The 27,893-nt window shown below is 46.1% G+C and overlaps 2 protein-coding genes across 2 annotated transcripts in view; both read right to left on the minus strand.

Moving 5' to 3' along the window:
- The window catches only part of Lmo3 (LIM domain only 3), a 40,791-nt gene extending 13,385 nt beyond the window's left edge, over nt 1-27,406 (minus strand). Inside the window, exons 1-2 of the mRNA XM_070011794.1 lie at nt 27,148-27,406; nt 20,306-20,519 (exon numbers count right to left, since the gene is read on the minus strand). Of these exons, the coding sequence (XP_069867895.1) occupies nt 20,306-20,511 (206 nt within the window). The 5' untranslated portion in view covers nt 20,512-20,519; nt 27,148-27,406. The remainder of the gene's footprint in view (nt 1-20,305; nt 20,520-27,147) is intronic.
- The window catches only part of LOC138820013 (basic salivary proline-rich protein 1-like), a 36,738-nt gene continuing 35,202 nt past the window's right edge, over nt 26,358-27,893 (minus strand). The window contains exon 5 of the mRNA XM_070011651.1: nt 26,358-27,529. Coding sequence (XP_069867752.1) covers nt 26,358-27,529 — 1,172 coding nt within the window. The remainder of the gene's footprint in view (nt 27,530-27,893) is intronic.

Genomic DNA, 27,893 nt, shown 5'->3' on the forward strand with positions numbered 1-27,893 from the left:
GCTAAAAGTCAACATCCACGTGCTTCTGTTAAAATCCACAGACATTTAAAGACATGAAATAAACTTTTTATATATGTTTCATCCCTCCTTTCCTTCCTTCCTTCCTTCCTTCCTTCCTTCCTTCCTTCCTTCCTTCCTTCCTTCCTTCCTTCCTTCCCTCTTTCCCTCCTTCCCTCCCCCTCCCTTCCTCCCTCCCTTCCTCTCTCCCTTCCTCCCTCCCTCTCTCCCTTCCTTCCTTCCTTCCTTCCTTCCTTCCTTCCTTCCTTCCTTTCTTCCTTCCTTCCCTCCCTCTCTCCCTCCCCCTCCCTCCCTCCCTCTCTCTCTTTCATTCTTTCTCTGTCTGTCTCTGTCTCTACCTTTCTCTCTCTCTCTCTCTCTCTTTCTTTCCACTTTTCTTTGCTTGCCCCATATGCAAGAGCAAGCAAGGAAGGAAGTCAAGAGGTAACTTATTTGAAGTTCGTATTTTTTCACTCATCTTATAACTAATGAAGTGCAAACAATTCAAATTTACAGCAGCAAAAAAATGGTGGCCTGGTGCTGGTGGCTCACGCCTGTCATCCCAGCTACTCAGGAGGCTGAGGTCTGAGGATCAGGGTTCAAAGCCAGCCCAGGGCAAGAAAGTCCTTTAGACTCCTATCTCCAATGAACCACCAGAAAACTGGAAGTGGCACTGTGGTTCAAGTGGTAGAGCACTAGCCTTGAGCTGAAGAGCTCAGGGACAGCGCCCAGGCCCAGAGTTCAAGTCCCATGACTGACAAAAAAGAAAAGAAAAGAAAAGAAAAGAAAAGAAAATGGTGGGGTGGAGGAGGGTAGGGGAGGGTTTCTAGAAAAGCCATGGGGGCTGTTTCCCAAACACCTGAATAAAAATAAATGAATAACCTAATTCTAGGAAAGATGAGCTTTTGGACATGGTCCAAATAGGCATTGGACCTGTGTCAATGGTACGTCATTCCAAGAATCACCTACCCGTCCATCCAGCCCCCAGCCCCCTGGCCCTTGGAGATGTAATGTAGATATGTTTTCATTTCCAGACATTGGGATTGAGCCACAGAAAAAAGAAAAAGAAAAATAACTCACCTAATCACTCACTTAATCGTGAAGTTATTAATACCTAATAAGACGACTCACTATCGTTAGCTTTGTGATTAATTTAAAAATGAGCAATTTTCAAGAAAACAGTGCTCAGTAGGAGATGGTTAGTAACCCAGTGTTTGGACTTTCATGATAAACAGTGGTACTCTCGATGCTGTCATTAAATTACCTGAGAAATGCACCTGTGCCTTTGTCTCTACAGTCAATTATTGTCCCTACGCCCCGGCCCCTGCCCTGCCCAAGGTCTACATTCAACTGAAAACAGTTCAGTCATCTTAGGAACAGCCAGGAGCAGCCCATACAGAACTCAGACATTTCTACACATGCTCGGTTCCTTTAGGGAGGCAAACAGGCAGAATTAGCTCAGTACCCACCTCGGATGAGTAATTACAACATTATATAATTCTGTATTCTAACTGAAGTATCGCTGAGTTATTCAGGTCAAAACGAAATTGAAGAGTTTGACGTTAGGTTGTCAGGATGACTTTTACTCTCTTAAAACCCAATAAAAAGGGCAAGTATACATTTTTTAAATCCAATATGGATATATGGATATTTTATCCATGTATATGGACAAATATATATATATATACTTATTTATACATAATATATAGATACATATGTATATACAATATATAGTATATAATATATATAATTTATAATCATTCATAAAAGTGTGTGTGTGTGTGTGTGTGTGTGTGTGTGTGTGTGCGTGCACATTTGAGACTTGTTTAAAGATTCTTGGTTTGACTTATGTTAGGATTTAGGAGAATTAAAAATAAAGTTATACCAGGCACTAGTGGCTCAGATCTGCCAGTGGCTCAGATCTGTCATCCAAGCTATTCAGGAGGCTGAGATCTGAGGATGGTGGTTCAAAGCCAGCCTGGGCAGGAAAGTCTGTGAGACTCTGATCTCCAATGAACCACCAGAAAACCAGAAGTGGAGCTGTGGTTCAAGGAGTAGAGCACCAGCCTGGAGTGAAAGAGCTCAGGGACAGCGCCCAGGCCCTGAGTTCAAGTCCCAGATGGGCACAAAACCAAGTCATCATAGCAATATTTTTGTAGGATTGGATAAGTCCTTTTCCAGAATGAGGAATGAACAACAGGAAAGAGACTCAAATGCAAAATGGTTGTGTGGATGGAGAAGGTACATGGTGCTTTCTGTAATATGTTAGCCTGACATCAGGAATCTTATTATGAAAGGGAATTGTTGTAGTCCAGCTTCTGAGGGGTAAATTTACACAAGCAGAGCGACACACATGATGCATGTGCACACATTCCCAACCATACAGTTCACAATCACGATGTTTTCCTTCATAATTTTCTTCCTCCCTCCCTCCCTCGTTCCCTCTTCCCTCCTTCCCTCTTCCTTCCTTCCTTCCTTCCTTTCCCTTCCTCCCTCCCTTTCTTCCTTCCTTCTTCCCTCCCTCCCTCCCTTCCTTCCTTCCTTCCTTCATTCTTCCCTTCCTTTTTTCCTTCCTTCCTTTCACAAAATGCAGGCAATTATTCTGCTTTGGACTCTGTGTGTGTGTGTGTGTTATTTCTTATTAAGACAGAAGTGAATGTCCCCTTGTGTCCCCCACCCCCATACACATTCTTATTTGAAAAACTTTTTAGAAATTGCTCAGCCACAGAGTCCAGGATATTTTTTTTTAAAGCTATTCCTTCAACAGGTCTAAACGTGGCTGTCAAATCCTTCATGGAGAATGTCTACGTTGGGGGGGGGGGGCGGGCAGCATCGATCTTTCTCCAACTTTCGATTGATGATCTACACCCGGTTTTATTGCTGTCTGGGACCGTGCCGGTATTAATTGTATAACACTCTGGCATCCAGAAATGGTGTTTTGGAAGAAAGCAAGACAGATCACTTGGAGGTAAACCAGTTCACCGCCTAGATTGGGATAATCTGCACGGACAGAGCCCGCAGACGTGTTTGCTAATTTTCTAGCTGTGTGTGTGTGAGAGAGAGATCAGAGCAAACGAGGGCTACGCGACAAAGGGATCATAACAAACTAAAAGTCTAAGTAGGAAATGGTGAGTAATTAGGAGACAGAACACACCGTTCGAAAATACAGATGGGTTTCTAAATAAGCCTGGTCCTCCGGATATTGCTTCTCTAGCCACAGCACATGGCCTCGAAGAACAAGAAGGTGCCGGGGATGAGTCCTTCGATTAGGAAACGTCACATCACAGCAAGGACGTAGCTCCAACGACCGTCCATGAAGAAAGCTCACGCCAGCCTGCTGTTTGTGCACACATCAGCTGGTGTTTGTGCACACGTCAGCCTGGTATTTGTGCACACATTTAGTGGTGCTAGGAGGAATGAAAGTCGAGGTGATTTCACACTCAGACCTGGATGGAGACCAGAGCCGTGTCCAACCTAGATGTATGGAAGCCAGGAGATTAAAATAAAATCAAATCAGGGAAATCATCGGCAGCTGAAATTTCCTGGAGGAACCCCAGAGTCTGACAGAGCAAGTGCAAAGCTATGTGTGTGTGTGTGTGTGTGTGTGTGTGTGCACAAGTGTGTACCTACTAGTTATCTTTTTTTTCTTTACTCTCAGTCTGTCCAACCCCCTGCCCCCCCCCCCCAAACAACAACAAAAAACCTGTGAGCTGCCTGGCTGATGGTGGGGGGGGGTGGATAGTGTAAAGAAGGTTCTAGAGCCTTAAGTGCTAAGAATCAATGCCATCAAAGCAAACAACTTGGCAAAGAGCTCTATGTATTTAGAAGATGTCTCAGGCCTCTCTTATTCTGTCTGTCTGTCTGTCTTCTTCTCTACTCTCAGAGCCCTGAGCTGGAACTCAAGTCAGCTGCTCTAATTGAGAAGGGAGTGGGGGGGGAGGGAAGGGAGGGGAAGAGAATCTCTCTGGGCCACTTGAGGGGTGTGGGGCCGACACCCTCAGATCCCACCCCCTGCCCCTGTCTGTGGAGGAGCAGCGGGGATTTTCACACCCGAGAAGGCCTGCCCTGTGTGTGTCCATCAAGTCTCATTAAGAAGAGAATGGATCACAGCACTGCGGGGGGGTGGGGGGGAGCTCTTACATTCCTGAGATCTCCTCTTCTTCTCCTCCCCCCCCCAAAAAAAAGATCTGCCACTTCGTGGTCCCTGGGGACACCCAGCACCCCCACCCCACCCCCCTTCCCCAGCTGCTGCGCCCTGAAAATCAAAAAGACAGCCTCACCCAGCCGGGAGAAAGTAAGAGGGACAATGAGTCATTCAGCCTGGTTCTTGGAGCGGGCTCAGGCAGGGAGGGAGTTAGCAGAAGGGGCATTTCAATCTTGTGTTTGTGTCTATTTTCTTGTCCTCTTAAGAAGTAGCAAGAAGAGAGGGAGGAGACGCGAGGAGGTGGAGAACAGGAGGGGAAAACTGGGGGAGAGGGGGCCAGGGACAGGGGAGACGTGGTCCAAAGGAAAACGCATGCACACGGGACCCGACGGGTGGACCTCTATGGATAACCCCACTGTCTACAGGACACCTCTAAAGGAACAAGAAGAATTATTGTTGTTGTTGTTTTTCCCTTACATTTCTTATGAATTTTCCGATTACGTGTACACGACATTGTTCAATAATACTTTTTATTGAAATTATTTTACAAAACACCCCAAGGACTGCAAATCGAACCTGTGAGGTGAGCTGTGTTTCGTGTGTTTTGGTCGCTGTTGCTATGGTCTGACTCAGCCTCGAACCCAGCAGTTTTCTGGGCAGCATAGAATTCCCAGGGATCATAACCTGTCCTGTGTTTTCTGGCAGCTCACCCTGGTTTGAAATGTCATTGAATCAGGGTGAATCTTCCAGCACCTCCAGCATATTGAGTTATTTGTTTATTTATTAGTATAACTATACCCCATCTGCATAACCTACATACATGGACCGCCGTGAGGGGGTCCAAAGAACCTTCTAGAAAACGAGAAGAATGTTGTTTGGGGTATAAGAGGTCCTGGTGTATCACTGACTGAGCAGATGAATGAAATGGAGGAAAAACCAAACCAAACCCAAACATTTCTTCTAGGTGTGTGTGGAATGTTCTAGAAGGAACACGCATTTTTTTCTTTGTTTTCATGCCCATTTGTCTGATTGCAAAGAGTTACTGTATGGAATATCAACTTGAAATCCTGGCAGATAACAGGACTGTAGAAGGGAGGAGGAATGAGGGAGAAGATAGAGTAGTTGTATATAAATGCAATAGACAGCACACAGAATAAGAGTTTGTTTTGGTCGGTCCTGGGGCTTGAACTCATGGCCTGGTTGCTGTCTCTGAGCGTTTCTCTGTGCTCGGGCCTAGTGCTCTACCACATGAGCCACATCTCCACTTCCCAGAATACAGGTAATAAAGAGTATATCTGCCCCCTGGTTAGGAAAAAAATGTGATTTTTTTTTTCGTAAAGAACTCAACTTACTTAGGAAGACTTCGTGAAATCACGGTAAGAAGAGATCAGCCCTGGTTGCTATGGAGAGAGTTTCCAAGAAGGGTCTGGAGACCAAGGGCTTGTTGTAACCTTGGCCCAGTGAACTACAGAATGGCTTAGCTTCGGTGATTCTATCTGGTGGCTCACACCTGTCGTCCCAGTGACTCAGGAGGCTGAGATCTGAGGATCCTGGTTCAAAACCAGCCCGGGACAGGAAAGTCTGTGGGACTCTTCTCTCCCAGAAACCACCAGAAACCCCTTAGTGGTGCTGTGGTTCAAGTGGTAGAGCACCAGCCAGCCTTGAGCAAAAAGAAGCTCAGGGACAGCGCCCAGGCCGCAAAGTTCAAGCCCTAGGACCAATGCCCACCTTCCCAAAAAAGGAAAAATAATAATTATTATATACTTAATAAAACACTGCAATAAGGAACACGGTGCTTTGCCTCGGGAATGCATTCACAGAAATCACTCAGAGTTATATACATGATTAAAGACTCTTCTAGAAGTCAGAGCAACGGTCGTTTTTTAAAAAGTCTCTTATGCTCAGGACAGGGTTGCTGTCTACTCCGAGACCCGTCTACACACTCCTGACAGACGATATCTCGGCAAAGAGGTGATCTTTTCCAGCCCAAGTATCCCCTGGAGTCTCGTTTCTAAAAAAGCACGGACTGCAAAGGTCACCAACTTCCACAGGGATATTTCCAGAAATGGAGAACAAAATGGTCTCTCCTCCTAGCATTAAGTGCAGTGCATTCCTCTGGACACACACGATGACGAGGGAGACCAGCTTTTAACAACTTGGCTCTTTTGAAGAGACCAAGACCACCGAGCATGGCTCTGAGTGTCCCTACTTTTTCTCCTTCGTTTTTTTCTTCTAGAAGAATCTGATCTTTATGTATTTATTCATTTCTTTAGTTTTGGAGAATGTGAATCTACAGAGGAGAAGCAAATGTCCCCGCGATGCTACAAAACTCCCAGGCTGACAAGTCCCGGACTGACCAGGTTGTATTCCAGAAAAGCTGGGCGCTGGTGGCTCCCGCCTGTCATCCCAACGACTCCGGAGGTTGAGATCTGAGGATCGTGGTTGGAGGCCAGCCTGGGCCGGAAAGTCCCTGAGACTCTTATTTATTTTTTTAATCTCTGTTGTGGGACTTGAACTCAGGGCCTGGGTGCTGTCCCTCAGCTCTTCAGCTCAAGGCGGGCGCTCTACCACTTGATCTCCACTCCTGGTTGTCTGGGGGTTCATTGGAGATCAGAGACTCACAGACTTTCTCTACGTCATTGGAATCTGACATCGTAGGGGGGGGGGGAGGAGGAGGAGGGAGGAGGAGGCTTCTTCTCTGGCCTTCAGAAGTTCTCTCTGACCCACCCCATCAGACACATCTGGCAACACACACACATTGTTTGATTAATCTTGCTTTCAAAATAGGCATAGCCATTTCCAGGAAACCGAGAATTTCTTCACTTCAAAAGGAAAGCCCCAGCTAATGAATGCAGAAATCAGCAACCGACCTATACAAGAGGTGTCTAACCGGTAATTAAATTACTGAGTTAGAAAATGATCACTTGTCATTTAATGACACCAGGCGGCGTGGTCGCCGGGGAATCCGACTGCAGATTCACATTACAGGGCACCAGAGACCAAAGGGCAGGCGAGGAACACACAAATAGATCACAGCGGGGCAGAGTCGGGAAGCGCCATCCACTGCTACACCGACTTTAATGTCCCCGGCAGGGACAGAAGGAGTGTCTTCAGAAGTCATACAGAACACTGTATTCACAATAATGACACGTGATATAATATTATGCTCATGATCGTAATAAATCGATTATAATTACATTGTAATTATATTTAGAATCAGATGGTAATAAATGATTGCAATAATGATTATTATTATTTTGGGCTGGTCCTGGGGCTTGAACTCAGGACCTGGGTGCTGACCCTGAGCTTTTGTGCTCAAGGCTGGTGCTCTACCACTTGAGCCACAGCTCCATCTCTGGTGTTCTGGAGATCAGAGTCTCATAGACTTTCCGGCCTGGGCTGGCTTTGAACCATGATCCTCAGATCTCAGCCTCCTGAGTAGCTGGGATGACAGGTGTATCTGTCTGTCTGTCTGTCTATCTGTGTATCTGTGTATCTGTCTACCTGTCTATCTATCCTATCTGTCTGTCTATCTATTTATCTATCTGTCTGTCCATCCGTCCGTCCGTCTGTCCATCTACTTGTCTGTCTACCTGTCTACCAGTCTACCTGTCTATCTAGTCTATCTATCTATCTATCTATCTATCTATCTATCTATCTATCTATCTATCTATCTATCTATCTATCTATCTATCTATCTATCTATCTATCTATCCATCCATCCATCCATCCATCCATCCATCTATCCATCCATCCATCCATCCATCCATCCATCCATCCATCTATCTATCTATCCATCCATCTATCTATCTATCTATCTGCCTACCTGTCTATCTAGTTTACCTACTGATCTATCTGTCTGTCTGTCTGTCTGTCTGTCTGTCTGTCTGTCTGTCTGTCTGTCTGTCTGTCTGTCGAGAGGACTATGGATTGAGGAGCTGATATTCAGTCTGATCAATGAGGTTCAATAATGCAGGGCGTGATTCCACAGGAGTCTGCTAGAATTACGGCAAGACAATACCCAAATGTCTAGAAGCAAATACCCAATGTCTAGATTTTCATGGGGGGGGGGCGGCGGGGGCCGCACATTTATTACCAAGCAGAGACATTCAATCATGGAGACCTCCTGAGCCTTCACCTCCATCTTCCCCCACACTGTTGAGGTCTTTATCTCTTTACCGGGACTTGGAAATCACACTCGGTGGATAGAAAGAAACGCTGCTAGATAGATGCCAGAATCAAAATAAATAAAAGAAGTGTTGGTAAAACCTTAACAAAACTTCGGCAACTCTAGGAGCACCCCACAGGCCCCCTGCCCGGTGATTACAAAGCAACCTCGGTCTGAGCTCCCTGGGAGGCCAAGGAAAAAGGGAAACACGAAACAAATGGGAGACCCACACGTTCAAAACACGATTTAATCCGTTTGCATCCCAGGGATTTTTTTTCCTTTTTTCTTTTTCTATTAAGGTCCTGATGAAATCGTCACCAGTGGGGGGGATTGGTGGGATATTGTGTGACCCTGTTTAGCAAGGCAAAAAACACGGCTTCCTTGAATCACTGGACGTCGTGAGTTCAAGTTACGATCTGAAGCTGTGCGGGGCTAAGGATGAAACCCCCTGAGGCACAAATTCCATGGGAAAAATCTGGAAGGCCTAGTGAAGAGAGAGCCAGCTCAAACAACAACAACAACAACAACAACAACAACAACAACAACAAATAATAATAATAATAATAATAATAATAATAATAATACAGCTCCCTACAGTGGGGCCAAAAGATCAAAGTAAAACTCTCAGAGGAACTGGTTGAGTATCCATTCCCCTCCCTTCCCCGTAACCTGCTATAAATACTGTTTTTTCCCCCCAGCTGACATTGAGACAGACAAACAAACAACGGCACAAAGAATGGACACGCAGCGCAGACTGTAAAATCTCTGCTTTAGGACACAGAGTGCCAAGGCGCTATTGGCCTGACACCGCCAAGCTATCAGCACACCCGCTTAACCTCGGCTGCTTTAAGACAGGTACGGGAGAGGCGTGCGCTGGGGACCATGGCCAGCTCTTCCCCACCGGCATCCGCACGTTTGCACCAATGGAACGGGTAAGGAAAATCTCTTGTACCATCTTGCCAGAATCAGACCTGTTAAATTCCGGAATGCACCTGCAATCTATCATCATCATCACCATCATCATCATCACCATCATCACCATCATCATCACCATCACCGCCATCATCATCATCATAATTGCCATCATCATCATCACCATCATCATCATCATCATCATCATCACCACCACCACCACCACCATCATCATCATCACCACCACCACCATCATCATCATCACCATCATCATCACCATCATCATCATCACCACCATCATCATCATCACCATCATCATCATCACCATCGCCATCACCATCATCATCGCCATCATCATCATCGCCATCATCATCACCATCATCATCATCATCATCATCATCATCATCATCATCATCACCATCATCATCATCATCATCATTATTGTTGTCTTTAAGTCGTTGTCTAGAGGAGCTGACATTGGATGAAATTGTGCTCGCCACATGACCAGAGGATGTGTGTCCACGAGGGGACCCCTTCCTCCCCATGGTCCTGGGACCCCTGGAAAAGTGCACACCCCTTTCCTCTTCCTTCACCAGAACATTCCATGCCTCTCCTAGGCCTCCAAGCTACGTCACGGACCCCCCCCATGGTTCTCCACCCAGCCTGGACTCCAACCCCAGCCCATGCGCTTCAACCCCCCAAATTCCTAGCAACAGTCTGGAAGTCGTGTCTGTCCGTTTTTCTTTTTTCTAATTGGGAAGTTAACTGTTTAACGATTCTGGAACCTTCCTGAACGTGCTCCATTCACTCCAACAAATCTCTGCCAACACGATCTTAGTGGACTGTTGCGTTCGTTAATTTTCTACAGATGGCAAGTTTGATTTTTGTCCCCTCCTTCCCTCCATCCTTCCCTCCCTCCTTCTGTCTCTGTCTCTGTTTCTGTCTCTGTCTCTGTCTCTCTGTCTCTCCCTGTCTCTCTCTCTGTCTCTCTGTCTCTCTCTCTGTCCTCTTTGTCTGTCTCTCTGTCTCTGTCTCTGTCTCTGTCTCTGTCTCTCTGTCTCTGTCTCTCTGTCTGTCTCTCTCTCTCTCTACTTCACCTGCAACTATGCACAGTGCCTATTTTAAAGTCAAACTCTGGCCCTTGGCTTTGGACTCTTTTAATAGAAGCTGACCTGTTGGTGGTACATTTTCTTAAGCTGTATTTCTGTCTGGGTATCATTTTATTTCATCTTTTTTATTTTGATTGATTGAGTTTTTAGTGATGGAGTCTATCATCTGCACGCCTGGTTGGTCAGAAGTGCATTTTTGTCTTTTTTTTTTTTTTTGGTCAGTCCTGGGACTTGAACTCAGGGCCTGGGCGCTGTCCCTGAGCTCTTTCACTCCAGGCTGGTGCTCTACCACTTGAGCCACAGCGCCACTTCTGGCTTTTTGCTGGTTCATGGGAGATCAGAGTCTCATGGACTTTCCTGCTCGGTCTGGCTTTGAACTTGTGATTCTCAGATCTCAGCCTCCTGAGTAGCTGGGATGACAGGCGGGAGCCACCGGCACCCGACTTTCTTTTTTTTCTAAACGACTGTCACATCTTTCTCCGGTAACCCCTTTACCCCATTTTCTTCACAAGTGTTGTCCTCAAACGACTCTCAGTCAAGACGGAGAAAACCCACTAAGAGATCGTGTGTTCAAAACCTGGCGGAGGGGAAACGGGGCAGGAGGGGGTTAACAAAAAATGTCCCAAGGACGCTTAACAATGATGAGCATTTCTATTTCCGTTTATTTCCTACCTTAGCTTTTAAGACATTGTTTAAATAACTTTTAAAAAAAGTGTATGATAGGGCCGGGCGCTGTGGCTCACGCCTGCCATCCCAGCTACTCAGGAGGCTGAGGTCTGAGGATCACGGGTTCAAGGCCAGCCTGGGAAGGAAAGTCTGTGAGACTCTCATCTCCCATGAACCACCAGGAAAACCAGAAGTGGAGCTGTGGCTCAGTGGTAGAGCACCGGCCTGGAGTGAAAGAGCTCAGGGACAGCGCCCAGGCCCTGAGTTTGAGTCCTAGGACCAGCATCAGAAAAAAAAAAGGAAATTAAAAAAGGAAGAAATATTTCTTTGCTCCCATGGCCTGATTTCACTCAGTTATTTTCCCCATCTGTCTTCTTCTCGGATGAAAAGCTGGCAAGAAGATCTTATTATACAAGTAGCCTTCCGCAGGCTTGATTATTAATCACTGCGACCTCATCTTCAGCGCGTCCTTGATTGTGCTTTTTATGTGTAATTTTCTCCCCACCTCATCTTCTTGACAGGGCCACTTGCCCAAGATGAGCGAGCCGCCGGCGTGTGGAGACTGCTGGGGGTACTTAGCTCTGTCCTTACAGCACCCTGGAGACTTGGCTATTATACTCCACCTGCCGCCTAGAAGGTTGGGTGTGGCATCACACTCCTGTAATCCCTGCTGTGCAAAAAGGAGCAAGTATTCGAGGAGGTGTGGTGGGGGGCAGATGTCCATCTGATGCCACACCTCGAGCACAAAAATAGGAGACCCTCCCTGAACGTTTAAGGAAGCAGTCTGGGCTCTGTAGCTCACGCTTGTAAGACAGGTTACTCTAGACTCTAGAGGTTTGGGAATCAGAGTTCAAGGATGGCCAGGGAACCGAGTTTCCCCGGAGATAGACGTCACCTGAACCAAGACGGCAGTTGGGCAAGAGCGTCTGTCTGTGTGGACAATGCCAGCCGCACTGGTATTGTAAAAACAGGAGGATCGTGGTCTGGGAAGCCCTCAGCCTGAAGGAATGATTCGATCCAAAAAGAATCACAAGCAAAACATCTGGAGGAGCGTGGCTGAAGTAGTAAAATACCTGCCAGTCCCCAAGTTCCAACTTCAGTACCAAGCACTTTGAGTGGTCGAGTGCTACCCCGGAGCAAAAGGAAACTCAGGGACAGCACCTAGGCCCTGAGTTCAAGTCCAGGCCCTGGCAATAAAATAAAATAATAGAACCGCACACCTGTGGGGGGAGAGAAAATGGGGGGGAGAAAGATGGGAAGGGGGAGGGCCTGGATTGATCAGGGCGCATGGTCTCCACAAACTGAAATCCCGTGTGCACAGCATCAAAGACAATCGTGTAAAACACAAAACACCGTGAACATAAAGGAAATAGAGGTAGAACCGTGGCGCAAGTTTTAGCAGTGAATGGACGAGCAATGTTCAGTTCTTATTCATAGGATGGGTTTTCCCTGACCTGGCCAGTGGAGAGTTTTTAGTATTAAACTGAATCCAAATAACACATTCTGATGAGGGCCTAACTGAATGCGTGAATTTCCCAACTTTAAAATCAAGGACCTGACCGTTGTAAGATGATTATTTATCCAGGGTGTGATTTTATTTTTCTCTTCCTTGCTTGCTTGCTTGCTTGCTTGCTTGTGCTTGCTTGCTTGCTTCCTTCCTTCCTTCCTTCCTTCCTTCCTTCCTTCCTTCCTTCCTTCCTCCTTCCTTCCTCCTTCTTCCTTTCTCTTTCTTTCTTCTTCCTTCCTTCCTTCCTTCCTTCCTTCCTTCCTTTTTCTTCTTTCTTTCTTTCTTTCTTTCTTTCTTCTCCTTCCTTCCTTCCTTCCTTCTCTTTCCTCTTCCTTCCTTCCTTCCTTCCTTCCTTCCTTTCCTTCCTTCCTTCCTTTCTTTCCTTTCTTTCTTTCTCTTTCTTTCTTCTTTCTTTCTTTCTTTCTTTCTGTCTTTCTTTCTGTCTTTCTTTCTTTCTTTCTTTCTCTTCTTTCTTTCTTTCTTTCTTTCTTTCTTTCTTTCTTTCTTTCTTTCTTTCTTTCTTCTTATTTTATACCAGGTGAACCTACAGCTAAATGATTTGCCATCACTTTAAAAACAAAATAAAGAAGTAAAGCTAGAGAGCAAAGGAATTCAGGAAGAAAAGATTTAAAACAAACACCAACATTGCTGAGAAGAACTTCAGCTGTGAGGGGCTCAGAAACTAAAAAAATAAATTAATAAAAAGATAAAAAATGGTCCAGGGCAATGGGCTTTAACGCCTGTAAACACCTTAGAAAGCGATGGATCTATTCAGAATAGAAATGTTACAAGAGTAGAACGAAAACTGGCCAAGAGGACATGAAAACTCCCTTGAGAAGTAGATCGGATGTTTGAAAACCACATTCATAGGGAGACACGTTTTCATGGAAGAAATCATGTCTTTTCCACTGGTGGAGAATATGTAGCCACAGATCTGTGTCCGGTGTGTAACATGGAGAGTCAGTTAAGTTGGCCACGGAAGACAACGTCATTGGAATCCATTGGAATCCTGTGGTGCAGAGTTCTGCTATGTTTTTCTTATTCCTTTTACTTGGATATTTATTGGTGAAAGGGGAAAACAATATCAGCACCTACCTCATTCTGGGTACCATCAGGCATGTTACCAGGATGTTAGAAAAATGCTTTCAGGCAAAATGGGAAAATAAGACTTTTCATGAGTCACAAAATAATGTCGGGGGGGGGGGGGAATGCAATGGTTAGTGTAATTCTTCTATTAGGATATTTAAGTGTGTGTGTGTGTGTGTGTGTGTGTGTGTGTGTGAGAGAGAGAGAGAGAGAGAGAGAGCGAGAGAGAGAGAGAGAGAGAGAGAGAGAGAGAGAGAGAGAGAGAGAGAGAGAGAGAGAGTCCTGGGGCTTGAACTCGGGGCCTGCGCACTATCCCTGAGCTTCTTTTTGCTTCAGGCTGGTGCTCTACCACATGAGCCACAGCTCTACTTCTCCTTTGGGTTTTTGATGGTTCATTGGAGATCAGAGTCTCACGGACTTTCCTGACCCGGCCTCGAACCGTGATCCTCAGCCCTCAGCCTCCTGAGTAGCTGGATGGCAGGCATGCGGCCAGGCATCCAGGAGGAGATTTGATTTTCTGTAGAGATGGAAAACCGGATGACCTACTACGTCTCGTGAGTATGTGCTCATCAAAGCCATTTACCAAATTACTAGTATCAGCATAGTTTCAAAGGAGGTTCCTTAATAAATTATGTTCGCGCAGTCAAAACACAGCCCTAAAAATGTATTATTAGTGGTTTAATGGAAGCTAATGGCGAGCTGGTAAATGAAATTCTGGCTGGCTTTGATATTTTTCTAAGAGCAATCAAACATCACGGATCGTTCCCAGAATCCCGTGTATTTATAAAGCTCAAAAGTAAGCAATTTCTCAGATGCGTTTAATCCTAAATATACTTGTAGACACAGAATTTTCTTTTTCTGCTAAGTCAGGTGTGATCTAACTTATCCAACTCCAAACTGTCCCCCTGAAGTATTAAATGCATTAGGGGGAGATTGAAAAACAACAAACAACGGAGGTACAGAAGCAATAGGGAAATATTTTTAATATTCCTAGGGAAGTGCTAGTATTTCTGTTTCCAGACAGCAACAAAACTAAAAGCATTAGTTATTATTATTATTAATGATGATGATGATGATGCACCTCATCAGTCATTTGCAACGGCTGTATCACAGAATTAAGGAGAGAAAGATATTCTTGATACAGTTGCAAATGAAAAGAGGGATTCTACAGGGGATGAAATGTTCTTAATCCAGAAGTCTGCTTTAATTCTAGTTTGTTTATTCGCTTGCACTGCCCAAGAACACGGACGTTTGTAAAGCAATTATACCACGCAAATGATTCCTACCGATTTGGAACGCTTCATAAGGAGTATATAGTTGGAAACAGCCAAAATAGAACTCAGTAATGCTTTTCAATGATGAAGGAGAAGAGGGAATTAAAAGCGCAACTTTCCATAAAGCTATAAATAAGATCATTTTCAAGGGCTCTAATAGCACGCTGTATCTCCCCAATAGATCCCAGCATCCTGGGGTGCTAGTGGGTCAAAATATTTCCTTCTCCTAAGATTAAATGAGACATTTAACCATGACAAAAACCACGACCACAGTCAAGTATGTTAAGAAATAAAAGCTCCTCATGCAACTTTGCAGAGAGAGAGAAGAGTAAAAAAACAACACGTGTGTGTGGATAAGACAATTCACCGTAGATCTTACACTTTTCACAATCGAGAAGAATAAAAAGTGATCTGTCAAGTCATAATAACTCGTGGTTTCCCAGGAAAAAAAAAAATCTCCCCAAATGTCTAGTCTCCCAAACCATCCTTATGAAGGAGGAAAAAGAATTAATACTCGACTTCATGTGAACAAGCAGGAAAGTGTGCTGGAATGGCTGGGTGAAGCAACGTTCACCACAGGTTCTTATTTGCTTTTGGGGATGTCACTGGACCCCAATCTAAATTTACCTCCCCCCATCAAAATCAGGGGAGCGCCAGGTTTGATCAGCAGCACGGAACTAAAGTTATGGGCTGGATTTTGGGGGGAGGGGTGCTCTAGGGTGGCACTTTATTTTACTTCTCTCTTTTAGAGTTATTGTATTATTATCTTAAAGTGGATGAAAGCTACAGTTTCCAGAGCTAGGCCTCAAATCATTTTAGGGAGATTGGAGTCCTGTCCCCCACTTTGATTTTTTTTATAGCTTCTCATTCTAGAAGTGGCTGTCATGTGGGCAGTCAGAAAACCAAAACCAACCCCCCCGACCCCCTCCCAAAACAAAGAAAACCCAACCCAAACCAAGAACACAACCAACCCATCTGACAAGACACCATTCTGAGACAGGCCAACTTGTCAACCTCCACCCAGTTCGCTGCAGAAAATACACCTCAAGACACCGCAGCCTTCAACCAAATCGACAGGACGCGAACATAAAATACCAGCAAGTAAAAACACCCCAAATTACCCCCCCCGCCACCCCCAGTAAAACTTCATCATAGAAAGTTCCAGATCTCCTCCACTGCTTCCGATTTGCCAAGGAATGCAAACACGAATATTCCTGTTCGGTCTGGGCGGACCCTTGTATACAACGTCTTAATGATCAAACTCGGATGATGAGTTCACTACTTGATGCGCAGACTCCGAAATAAATGTGGTAACCAAGGGAATCCTTCTGATACCAGGTAGACTCCACATTCCCACTTGATGAATCCAATCATGGCTCGTCCACTTTAACTACTATAAACACGATCAGCTTCCAGCTCTGAAGTTTAGCTGGTGATCAAGCGTCACAAAAGCAACAGACACATCAGTCACCAAGACTTATGTAAAAGCAGAAGACATAGTGTCAACAGACTTTGCTGGGTCTTGATTATATAAATGCTCATGAGCCGAGGGATCACACCAGGTGGGTCAGTATTCTTAAGAGAGGAAGTTTAAAAAAGTCACTCCATGTCTTTCTTTAAGAAATAAACCTGTCTCTGGGTAAATCTTGTCTGACAAGAAAATCCACATTTTTTTTTCTTTTACCTTCCACTGCCAAATAAAAGAAATGGCACCAGACCCGTTATGGACAGAAGGGCATTAATTATCCTAGAATATTGGAAACTCTGTATACACTACCCCCATTGCTTCCTTCCTGTCATCTGCATTAGCTAATTGTGGGCCGAAGCAATTAAAAAGAAGAAGAAAACACTGAAATCAATGGTAACAGCTATCACTTCGGGAGATTATGCGGTCTCTATTTTTCCTCTTTTCCTATGGCTTTTAAATGTCTCCATAGAACACGTAGAACTCCATCAAAGCCGTGGCTTGTGACATATCACGAGACTTTGCAGCCTTCGACCACACAAACAATATCACAATGGACAATAGAAAAATATCACAACATCCTCAAAGTAATAGACAATAAAGCACAGATCTTTGGAAACATTGCTCAAAACTCTAAGTGTTCTTTTTTTTAATTATCTTTTTTTGGGGAGGGGATGAAAATGTCTTTTAGGATGTTAAATATCACTGGGAAAAAATCATTTCCATCTTCTGTGAATATGTAGCTGAGCCAGAGTTATAACAGCCACTAATATCTTAGTGGAAGGGATGCTTTTTATTTCCCTTATCATTTTTCCTCTTCTTGTTCAGGTGATTCACAGGGAGAAATACAAATCTATAGCTTATTAACGGCTTGTTTGATAATCCCTAAGAGATTCTATAATAGCCACAGGACGGAAACCAGCACAAAATAAAATAGCACTTAATAGAATTTAAATAGCGAAACACTAGCTATGCAACACACACACACATTCAAAAAATAAGATTAAAATCAATATGCTAAATTAGGGAATAAAAAAAAAATTCTACCTGAAGCTCAGGCAGTCAAAGACCGATTTGTTCCCAGATCGAATGACAGATCCTTCTATCATTAAACTCCCAGCAGCCTAAAACATCTTTCTTTTAAAACTCTGACTACCTATCATCTTTTTATTCACATTTCTCAAAGTGAACTATATTTGGGGGTGGTGATGGGGGGCCATGATCACTTAGTATCATTGCTACGTGACATCTTTCTCTCCTTGGCTAACTCCATTCATTATTGAGAATGGTATCTCTCCCCCAGCAGACGTTGAATAAATATTTTAGAACGACCGTGCGTGATCAAAGAAATTAACTTATAAATAAATCCGATCGTATTTGTTGACTTCAAGTACAGAATGAGACTCCTGGAATTTTCCACTCACAGACACCTCTCCATGCTCGAACATCTAATGTAATTACCTTGAGATCTGTATTTTCTACACGCGAAGAAATTCCACATCGGTGTCTCTGCCAGCCCTCGGCTGGGTGTGTGTTTTTATTTCACACACAAGTGATGTGGAAATGTGCATCAGCTTTAGGCTGTTAGCACAACAACAGACAATGTTCATCTGGGGGGACACAGGATATCGGAGATCAAAAACCAGAATGGGAAATGCCTGTCATTAGGTAACTAGCTGTAAAAGTTGGAGTCTGGGTGATCGTAGAAAAACTAATGGATCCTGTTTGAAAGAGGCAGGAAGAGAAGAAGAAGAGGAGGAGGAGGAAGAAGAAGAGGAGGAGGAGGAGGAGGAAGAGGAGGAGGAGGAAGAGGAGGAGGAGGAGGTGGAAGAGGAGGAGGAGGAGGAGGAGGAGGAGGAATTATTTCTCATCCCAAACTATTTGCATTAACTCTCTTTAACCAAAACCCTTACGTGCCCAAAACCAGGTTAATATGATTCGTATTTACTACCATGAGGAACAATAAACTAAAACAGAAACAAATCCAAGATGACTTTCTCTGAGTGTTATTACACTGATACACATAAGCTTTTCTCATTTTGCACAGGTGTTTCATAGGTAATTATGTATAAAAAAATCTAGTGATTTCCAGCAGTTTCTTCTAACATTTACTTCAGGGGTGGAGTAGGAGGAGGAGGGGGAATGTGTCTTTTTTTTGTTGTTGTTGTTAGTTATTAAAACCCTTTCACCGAGCCAGGATTGCCCACACACCTCGTTTGGACCGGCAATGGAATTTCCCCTGAGAAAAGGTTGGCTTTTATTTTTATTTTTTTAAAGTAGTATGTGCAATCGTCAAAAGGGGTCACCCCTCAAAAAAAAACCCAAAATGCATCATTCCATCGTGGAAAACAGCAACAACAAAAATCGTGTGTGTGTGTGTGTGTGTGTGTGTGTGTGTGTGTGTGTGTGTGTGTGTAATTCCACGTGTCCAGATGGAAGTTCTAACTAGAAGGGACAAAGTTTGAGGACAGACACAGAACTGAACCCACCCTTACAACTCCCATTCATCAAAAAAAAAATATATATATGTATACATATACATACACTATATATGTATACATATGTACATATATGTATATATAGTATATAGATGTATGTATATGTATATATATATATATATACATATATCTGACCTTAAAAAAAAACCTTATAAAGACTAAGAAAATCAAAGTCAAATCCCCCCCCCCAGATGACTAAGATAATTAAGGGAGTTATTGTTGATTGATCAGTTTTGTGTTATATGTGGGGGGAGGGAGGGAGGGAGGGAGGGAAACGTTCCAAATAAATAGCCCGATGTCAGCGTCGAAGCATGATTAATCGTATCAAATATGAAATCCCAAATGTTGCCATATATCATCGCTCTAATTTGATAGATCCCACTTTATTAATATAAGTCATTTGCAGTCGAAAGCAGTCGAGGGGGAAAAAGTTTCCCTGAGACGCAAACTCCCTTCTCTGTTTGGTGGGGGGGGGGTCTCTGGGTGGAAGGTGGGGGACCATGTTGAGGGTCTTTGGTGCCGGGGATGGGGGGGTGGGAAGGAGTTTGGTTTTATTTTCTTCTTCTTCTTCTTCCTTTCCAAACCGTATACTAAATATATTCACCAAGAGTAGTTAAGAGCTGATGGCTCACGCCTATTACCCCCAGCTTTCCCAGGAGGCCGAGATCTAGAGGATCGCGGTTCAAAGCCAGCCCTGGGCGGGAAAGTTCACAAGACCCTCGCCTCCAACAAACCAGCAAAAAAGCCAGAAGTGGTGTTCTGGCTCAAGTGGTAGAGCACCAGACTTGGGCAATCGAAGCTCAGGGATAGTGCCCAGGCCCGGAGTTCAAGCCCCAGGACACACACACACACACACACACACACACACACACACACACACACACACATTATAATAATTATCATGATCATAATTATTAGTAATAATGAAATAAATGTGACTTCCTTCAGCCGAATGGAAAGGCTACAGCACAATGTTAGAAGAACATCAGACCATCAGTTTAGGGATTTTCCTGAACGCCAAGAGTTTACACAACGCTTCACCAGCCCCCTCAACTCCTTTCTGTTTCCTGCAGGCTCTCCTCCAGCTTATACCCTAATTCATAACAATAATAGCCGTGGCAGTAATAAATACACCCATGCAGATTGCTTTAGCCAGCCTTGACCCTCCCCTCTCCCCCCCCACTGGAACTTTCTATGGGAAGAAACTGCTGGTGGAGCGGGAAAAGCTACAGACCCCTCAGAAAGCAACGCTTCAGCAGCGATTTCCTAACCCGGACACTGACAGGTGAGCATTCATGATGATTATTATTGTTGTTGTTGTTTTCAGCAACATACCCTTGTGGCAGTGAACGCAATCCAACCCCAGCCCACGCACGCACGATCTGATCCGAGACAGATGAATTCTCAAGAAGAAAAGCCCGCAGCCACAGCCCCACGGGAGGCCCCCATCCCCGAGAGGTGGGCCAGCGCGGCGCCTACCTGAGATAGTCCCGGCGGCAGAGGATGAGGTTGGCCTTGGTGTAGAGCGTGGAGCCCACCTCGCCCAGCCGGCAGTCACAGCACGCGCACTTCAGACAGTCCTCATGCCAGTACTTGTCCAGCGCTTTCAGGAGGTACCTGTCCTTGATCTTACGATTGCAGCCAGCACAACCTTTCGGCTTGGTGTCTGGCTGGACCGAGAGCATTTGTATACCTGAGAGAGAGAGAGACAGAGAGAGAGAGAGAGACAGAGAGAGAGAGAGAGAGAGAGAGAGAGAGAGAGAGAGAGAGAGAGAGAGAGAGAGAGAGAGAGAGAGAGAGAGAGAGAGAGAAGAGCTGAGATTAGGAGACAGACAGTTACATATTCAACACTGCCTTTCCCTAAGCACATGGAGATTGCCTCCCTCCCTCCCTCCCCTCCCTTCCCCCCTCCCTCCCTCCCTCCCTCTTCCCTTTTATTTATTTATTTTTCATACAGAGGGCACACACTGAAATACAAACAAAAAGGTGGGAGATACAAGGAGCCTCAAAGTTTTATGAAGCCTTTCTCACATAGTCGACGAAGTCATCTATGTGTACAATGATAATAGTAAATTCATATATATATATATGTACACACACGCCTGTAGAGTGTTAATAAAGAATTTGTACATATATGAAGTCAGATAGGTAGTGACAATAATGGATTCATAGATATATAGGTGAAGTTTTATATATATATATAGTGATAATAGCTAATTTGTATATCTATATGAAGTCATTTACATAGTGGATTCATATATATAGTCCTTTGCAGGGGTAAAGAGGAATTTAAATATATGTGTGAAAACATTTATAGTGATAATAAGGAATTCATCTATATATAGTCCTTTACATGCATAATAGTGAATTCAAATATATACATATCTGAAAACATTTATAGTGATAATAGTGAATTCACATATATAAATCCCTATGGAGTCATACATATTGAAATCACATATATGTAGTGATCATCATTAACATATATATATATATATATATCTGGTCACATAAAGTGCTGATAGTGAATTCATATAGGTCAAGTCATTTATATATAGATGAAGTCATATATACAGTCATAATCATGAATTTATCAATATAAAGTCATTTACAGTGACAACAGTGAATTCACATATATGAAGTCATATACATAGTGATACAGCAAATTCACACACACACACACACACACACACACACACACACACACATATATGAACCATAGATATAAGAGCAAATTCATGTATATGCCCGAAGCCATCTCTTCCATAGGGATAAGAATGGATTCATGTTCCCAGGTGATCAGAGTGAATGCACACACGTATTCATCTATCTATGAAGTCACACCCATAGTGAAATAGCAAATTCACACACACACATATATAAGAATTATATAGCTCCAGTGATAAGAGCAAGTTTCTATCTATGCACGCAGCCTGGGTGTGTGAAGGCGATCGGGTGTGGAAATGACCCAAGTACGTGTGTAACCCAACCATTCATCGGAGCCGACACGGTAACTCATTCTCCAACTACCTACGGAATACGTCTGTCGTGAACCATGCGACTATACCACGGGCCAACAGAAGCCGGCACTTCTGTATTGCATTTGGGAAAGAGGAAAGAGCTCCTGGTATACCTTAAGTTCTCCCATCCTACATACGGCTTTATAGGACCTAGGAGAATACTGCATGATCTACACCCGCATCTCCATCCGAAAATAAAGGAATCTGAGATTTACAGCTCGACTGACATCTTTGTACCTTCAAGAATTCTCTCTTGCTTGTTTTCTAGAGGTCAAACAACCAGGCTTAAAAAAACACAAAAAGACAGAATAAAAGGAGAAAGGATTGCTGGCTCAACTCTCAGAGCTGCGTCTTTAGGCAACACGAACTAATAATAAATAAAATAATCAGATCACTGATCACACTCATAACTGCACAGGACAGCTGACAAGATCGATCCCCAATTCCCTCATCTCTAAACACCCACGTCTAACACCCAGGAGCGTGAAGCAAGTCCTCAAACATCGCCGGAGCACCCAGCACAGGGTTCTAATAATGGCACAGATCTTTCTGGGATACTTGGTTGCTTCTTGGAGTCCCCCCTCACCACAAGACCAACAACAACTTGTAAACTGATGATGGAGAAGGAAAAAAAAATAAATCAAACACCAGATACGTGTGTGTGTGTGCGTGCGCGCGCGTGTGTGTAAGAGTTTGAAGAGACAGCGAGCATTTCTTGCCCATTTCTCCAGAAATAGTGAACCTCTCTCTCTCCTTTCCTCTAGCTACCGCTAAAATCCGTGCCGGGCACAGCCAATTACAATAAGGCTGAACTTTGGTGACAGTCATTGGAACCGAGGCTGGTTACCAGGGCTGGTGACCAGGCTAACCCTCCTTAGTCCCAATCGCTAAGGACCTAGACAGGGCCGAGAGTAAACATCCACCTTGCTAGCTCGGCTTTATCTCCCTCTCCAGGACTTCCAACAAATCAAATGCATTCCCCACCCCTCTCTCTGATCAGGACTAGTTATCCTGTTCTGGCACCTTCTACTAAAGGAGGGGACCCTCTCCCTGCATTAATTACAGAATGCTGCAGACCTAGGTGCTTTGCTAAATGACATTTTGGGGATTTTTTTTTTTGGATACTGGAAAGCATCTAGAGAGAGATTCAGACTCACCGTTCTAATTATCTCATTAATCACACTATTCGTTTTTTTTTAAATCATCAGGATAAAAGATGAAAAAACATAAAATATACATATATACACATATTTTAAATATATATATATATATATATATATATATATATATATACATCTTTCATAGTAGTAGCTAATGTATATCATGTGTGTTCATAATAAAGTCCTGGGTGGACTTTATTATAAAGGTGCAAACCTTTAGTCAAATCAGACACAGGGGTTCCAATCTTTGGGCACCAAGTAACAGTACCCTCTTTACCTCCTCCCCTAATTTTTTTGGGGGGGGTTTCTTATTATGGTGGTGGTATTGACATTTTAGACACAGGTTAAGCTCTGAAACTCTTCTTCTATTTTGCGTTGGCTTTGGGGTTGACATTTTACATCCCAGACCGCAGCATTTATGATGATGATGATGATGATGATTCACTATTATTAATTATCATTTTAATGTTCGGTAGAGGACTTCCCTAATGTTTCTTCGGATGAGGAGAAAAAAAAAAACAAATATAAAGGAAATCTTTTCCATCCCGTGTCAAGTTCCCAATCTTAAGAGTAACAACTGTTTGGTCAGTTACCCGTGTGGTGAATGAGATTTCCCCCTGCTGCCCCCCACCCCAAAATCCCCAGGTTTTGTGGGGTCTGTTTCTCCTCTTGGAGTTACACGCGGTCGCTCAAATCTCACAAGTTGTTCAGCCCTGGCTCGTGGTGTGTGTGTGTGTGTGTGTGTGAGCTCAGAACTAGTTTTAGATTGGTGTGCAAATGGCTCTGGGAGAAATGTCCCCCCCTTTGCGTGTGACACCTGCCATCCTGAATTATTTGACAGTTTAAGGGAAATCATAATTAAAGAGAGAGAGGAAATAATCGCATGTGCAGCCCACTATGCAGGAATCAGTATAAACCATTTCGTTTCAACTCTGGTGAGCTTTTAATTGCCTGGCTGGTTTTGTGTGCATGCTAACGGTCTATTGAACCCATTTTTTTTTCTTTCCGCCTTGTGCTGTGCTATTCATCTGCCTGGGCTCAGCTTTGACAGTTCATACAATGTCCTCCCGAACTCCACGACACACAGGCGGGGAACAATCAGTTCCAAAAGACACCGAGACACAGAGATGCCCGGCCGAACACTTACACACCACACTCATTCCCCTGATCCACAGCTTCTTTTTCTTTTCTTCCATGATTATTATTATTAATTATTATTATTATTTAAAACTTCCCTCTCTGGAGCTTTGGGAGGGGGGCAATTGGGGAGCCGGGGTTAGAAAGAGAAGAGATGTGAAAAGGACAATAAAATAAAGCATTGCAAAGACTTAAGCCAGCTCAGGAAAGATGCAGAATTCAAAGCCCGGGTCTGCAGCTCAGAGCAACACCACAGATTGAAACCATTTGGCCAAGACGGTGGTATCTGTGCCAAGAGGTACCAAACAAAAGATGTTTTCCCCCTCCGGGCTGTCCTCACCCCCTCCTACTACCCTTCCACCCAGGCTGAGGTAGAAAAAAATAAATCAGATTATTGGATTTCCAGTGTGGTTTGTTTCTGGTCTGGTCCCTAACATCCTTTCCAAGTGTCTTCTTTCTAAAGGGGTTCAGAGTCATCTGTGTCCCCCAAGGTCTCTGCTAAACTCTGAGCCTGTCGCTCCAACTCCATACCCCATCACCACCTCCTCCTCCTCCTCCTCCTCCTCCTCCTGCTTTTTTTTTTTTGGAACCATGGAGCTGGGAACCAATTTGATTTCTCCCTTTTTCTCCACTGCAGCTGCAAAGCCGAGAGATACCGACATTGCTCAGCTCTTATCAGTTTAATTACAGTTTCCATGGTAGCAAAGTGCGCAGGGAGTACTAGCTAAAGGCCAACAAGAGATTTGCGAGACTGAGTTCAATTCTGATGCAGTTCACATGCAAAATATAAAGAGAGAGAGAGGGGGGGTGGGGGAGAGGGGGGGGAATCCTCGCAAGAAATATACATACACCCGAACAAAGAATCTCTTGTGAGAGTTTTGCTCTGAGACCCCTTTGTGTGTGTGTGTGTGTGTGGTGTGTGATTGTGTCTTTGGCACTACCGCAAAGAATTCAGCCCTGCTGTATGACAGCTACACACATGCACTGCTTGGAGAAGTAGCAGACGTTTTCCAAAAGACAGCAAATAATTCCAATGTTCATGTTTGGGATTTTTTTTGGGGGGCAGGGCTTTTTTAGGGGGTTTTTGTGGTACCCAGAGGAAGAGGAGGGTGTTTCTGTTTTTGTTGATGTTTTTTTCTGGTAAGGGACCCAGCCTGCAGGGCTGGGCCCGTGGGAATCTTACCAAAACTTTTTCTCCTTATCTATTTATTTGTTGTGTATTTCTGTGTTTTCCCCCTCTACCCCCTGGCTCTGGCAGTGTCTGAACTGGGGCTGTACCCTCGGACGGGGCAGTGGCAAGAAAGGGAGAAGGAAAAGCCATCCGGAGGATGGCAATGGGACTGGCCAGTACTCAATCTACCCCTCTCCAAGGGCCACACTCACATGCACGTGTGTGTGTGTGTGTGTGTGTGTGTGTGTGTGTGTGTGTGTCCACTTTAGGAGGCCAGCCCTGGTCAGGGGTGACATCCTGATGTGTGGACACACACGAATGGAGTTGGTTAAACTGTCACCAGGGCCCCGTCCGCATAGCACACCACGTTCAGTATGAAAACATGGAAATAAAGATCGCCAGCCCAACTTGGGAGTCTGCACCCCACACCAGCCCCTCTCCAGGGGCTTATTATTTCAAACACGGGGTGCAACCCCACTCTGAATGAGCACTGGGTTCTAGGGACCGAACCCCACTCTCTCCTCGGGACACACACACACACACACACACTTTCCAGTGCACGGGAAGATTTTAGAGTTTGAAGGCTCAAAGCCCAACCTACTCTCCACAAACTGGGGCAGGTGGATGGGGAGGGAAGCACACCCCAAGACCGAGCTCCCTTCCTACAAATGGGGGTGCAAGTGGCCCGCACTCCGCCAGGGCCCCTCTGTAGCTGGGAGGTGGGGGGAGGTGGGGGTCAGGGTACAGGTGCTGCCCAACTCTGAGCGCTGACTGACACCTTCTGTAACTCTGTCCTTCCTTCCTCCCCTCCCTCCCTCCCTCCCTCCCTCCTTCCTTCCTTCCTTCCTTCCTTCCTTCCTTCCTTCCTTCCTTCCTTCCTCCTTCCTTCCTTCCTTCTTCCTTCCCTTCTTCGTTTCCTTCCTTCCTTCCTTCCTTCCTTCCTTCCTTCCTTCCTTCCTTCCTTCCTTCCTTCCCTCCCTCCTTCCTTCTGTCTCTCCTTCCCTGCTTCCTACCTCCTTCCTTCCTTCCCCGCGTCCCCCGCGTTATCCATGCAGAGTCCGCGGTGGCTTCTGCAGCCCGGGTGAAAGTTGCGGGTGCGCAGGGACCGGGATGGGGACCGGGATAGGGGTCTGGGGATGGGATTCGGGGATCTGGGGATCCAGGGTCTGGGGGTCCGGGGATGGTGTCCGGGTGTCCGGGGGAGGGATCCGGGGATGGGGTCCGGGGGGGGGCGGTCCCGGGGATCCGGGGGCCTGGGGTTCCGGGGGTGTCCGGTGATGGGATCTGGGGATGGGGTCGGGGGGGATCCGGGTGTCCGGGGGCATCCGGGGGTGTCCGGGGATGGGATCTGGGGATGGAGTCCGGGGGTGTCCGGGGATGGGGTCCAGGAATCCGGGTTCGTGGTTGTCCAGGGACGGGATCTGGGGATGGGGTCCGGGGTGTCCGGGGGTGTCCGGGGATGGGGTTTGGGGATGGGGTCCGGGGCCGGGGTGTCCGGGAGTGTTCAGGGGTGTCCGGGTATGGGGTTTGGGGATGGGGTCCGGGGGTAGGGGTGTCCGGGGGTGTCCGGGGACGGGATCTGGGGATGGGGTCCGGGGTGTCCGGGGGTGTCCGGGGATGGGGTCGGGGGATCCGGGGGGATCCGGGGGTGTCCGGGGATGGGGTTTTGGGGATGGGGTCCGGGGGTCGGGGGATCCGGGGGTGTCCGGGGATGGGGTTTGGGGATGGGGTCCGGGGTGTCCGGGGGTGTCCGGGGATGGGGTTTGGGGATGGGGTCCGGGGGGTCGGGGGATCCGGGGGGGATCCGGGGGTGTCCGGGCCCGCGCACTCCACCGTGGTGTGGCCCGCGAGGCCTCAGCAAGCCCGGCCGCGGCTCGGCGGCGCCTCTCCTTGGGGAAGGTCAGGAAGGAGCATTGTCTGCCGGGGCGCCCGCCGCCCGCCCGGCCCGTCCGTCCGTCCGTCCGTCTGTCCGTCCGTCCAGTCCCCGCGGTCAGGCGTGGCCGGGCGGCATCGCAGCCACAGGTGTCGGGGGGCCGCGGTCCCGTCCGCCCCGTCGGCTCCGCGCGCCCCGCGTGCGCCCCCGCTCCGTGCGCCCCGCTCCGTGCGCCCCGCTCGCTCGGTGCGCCCCGCGCTCGGCTCCGCGCCGCCGGCCCCGAGGAGCTGCGCCAGCGCGGCGGCTCCTCCCCCTCCCCGTCCCCCTCCTCCCTCCCCCTCCCTCCCAGACGCAGCCCCAGCCCCGGAAAGGTCACCGGTTATTACCGCACGGACGGGGGGGGGGGGGGGGGGGGGGGGGGGGAGGGGGGGAGACAGCGCCTGCCCCGCTGTCCGCGCGTCTGTCTGTCTCTGTCTGTCTGTCTGTCTGTCTCTCTCTCTCTCTCTGTGTCTGTCTGTCTCTCTGTATGCCTGTCTGTCTCTGTCTGTCTGTCTGTCTCTCTGTGTGTCTCTGTGTGTCTGTCTGTCTCTGTCTCTGTCTATCTGTCTGTCTGTCTGTCTCTCTGTCTCTGTCTCTGTCTGTCTGTCTCTCTGTCTCTGTCTCTGTCTGTCTGTCTCTGTCTCTGTCTGTCTGTCTCTGTCTCTGT

The sequence above is a fragment of the Dipodomys merriami genome, unplaced genomic scaffold (assembly GCF_024711535.1).
Source record: "Dipodomys merriami isolate MVZ:Mamm:240054 unplaced genomic scaffold, mDipMer1.0.p SCAF_84, whole genome shotgun sequence".
Taxonomy (NCBI): Eukaryota; Metazoa; Chordata; class Mammalia; order Rodentia; family Heteromyidae; genus Dipodomys; species Dipodomys merriami.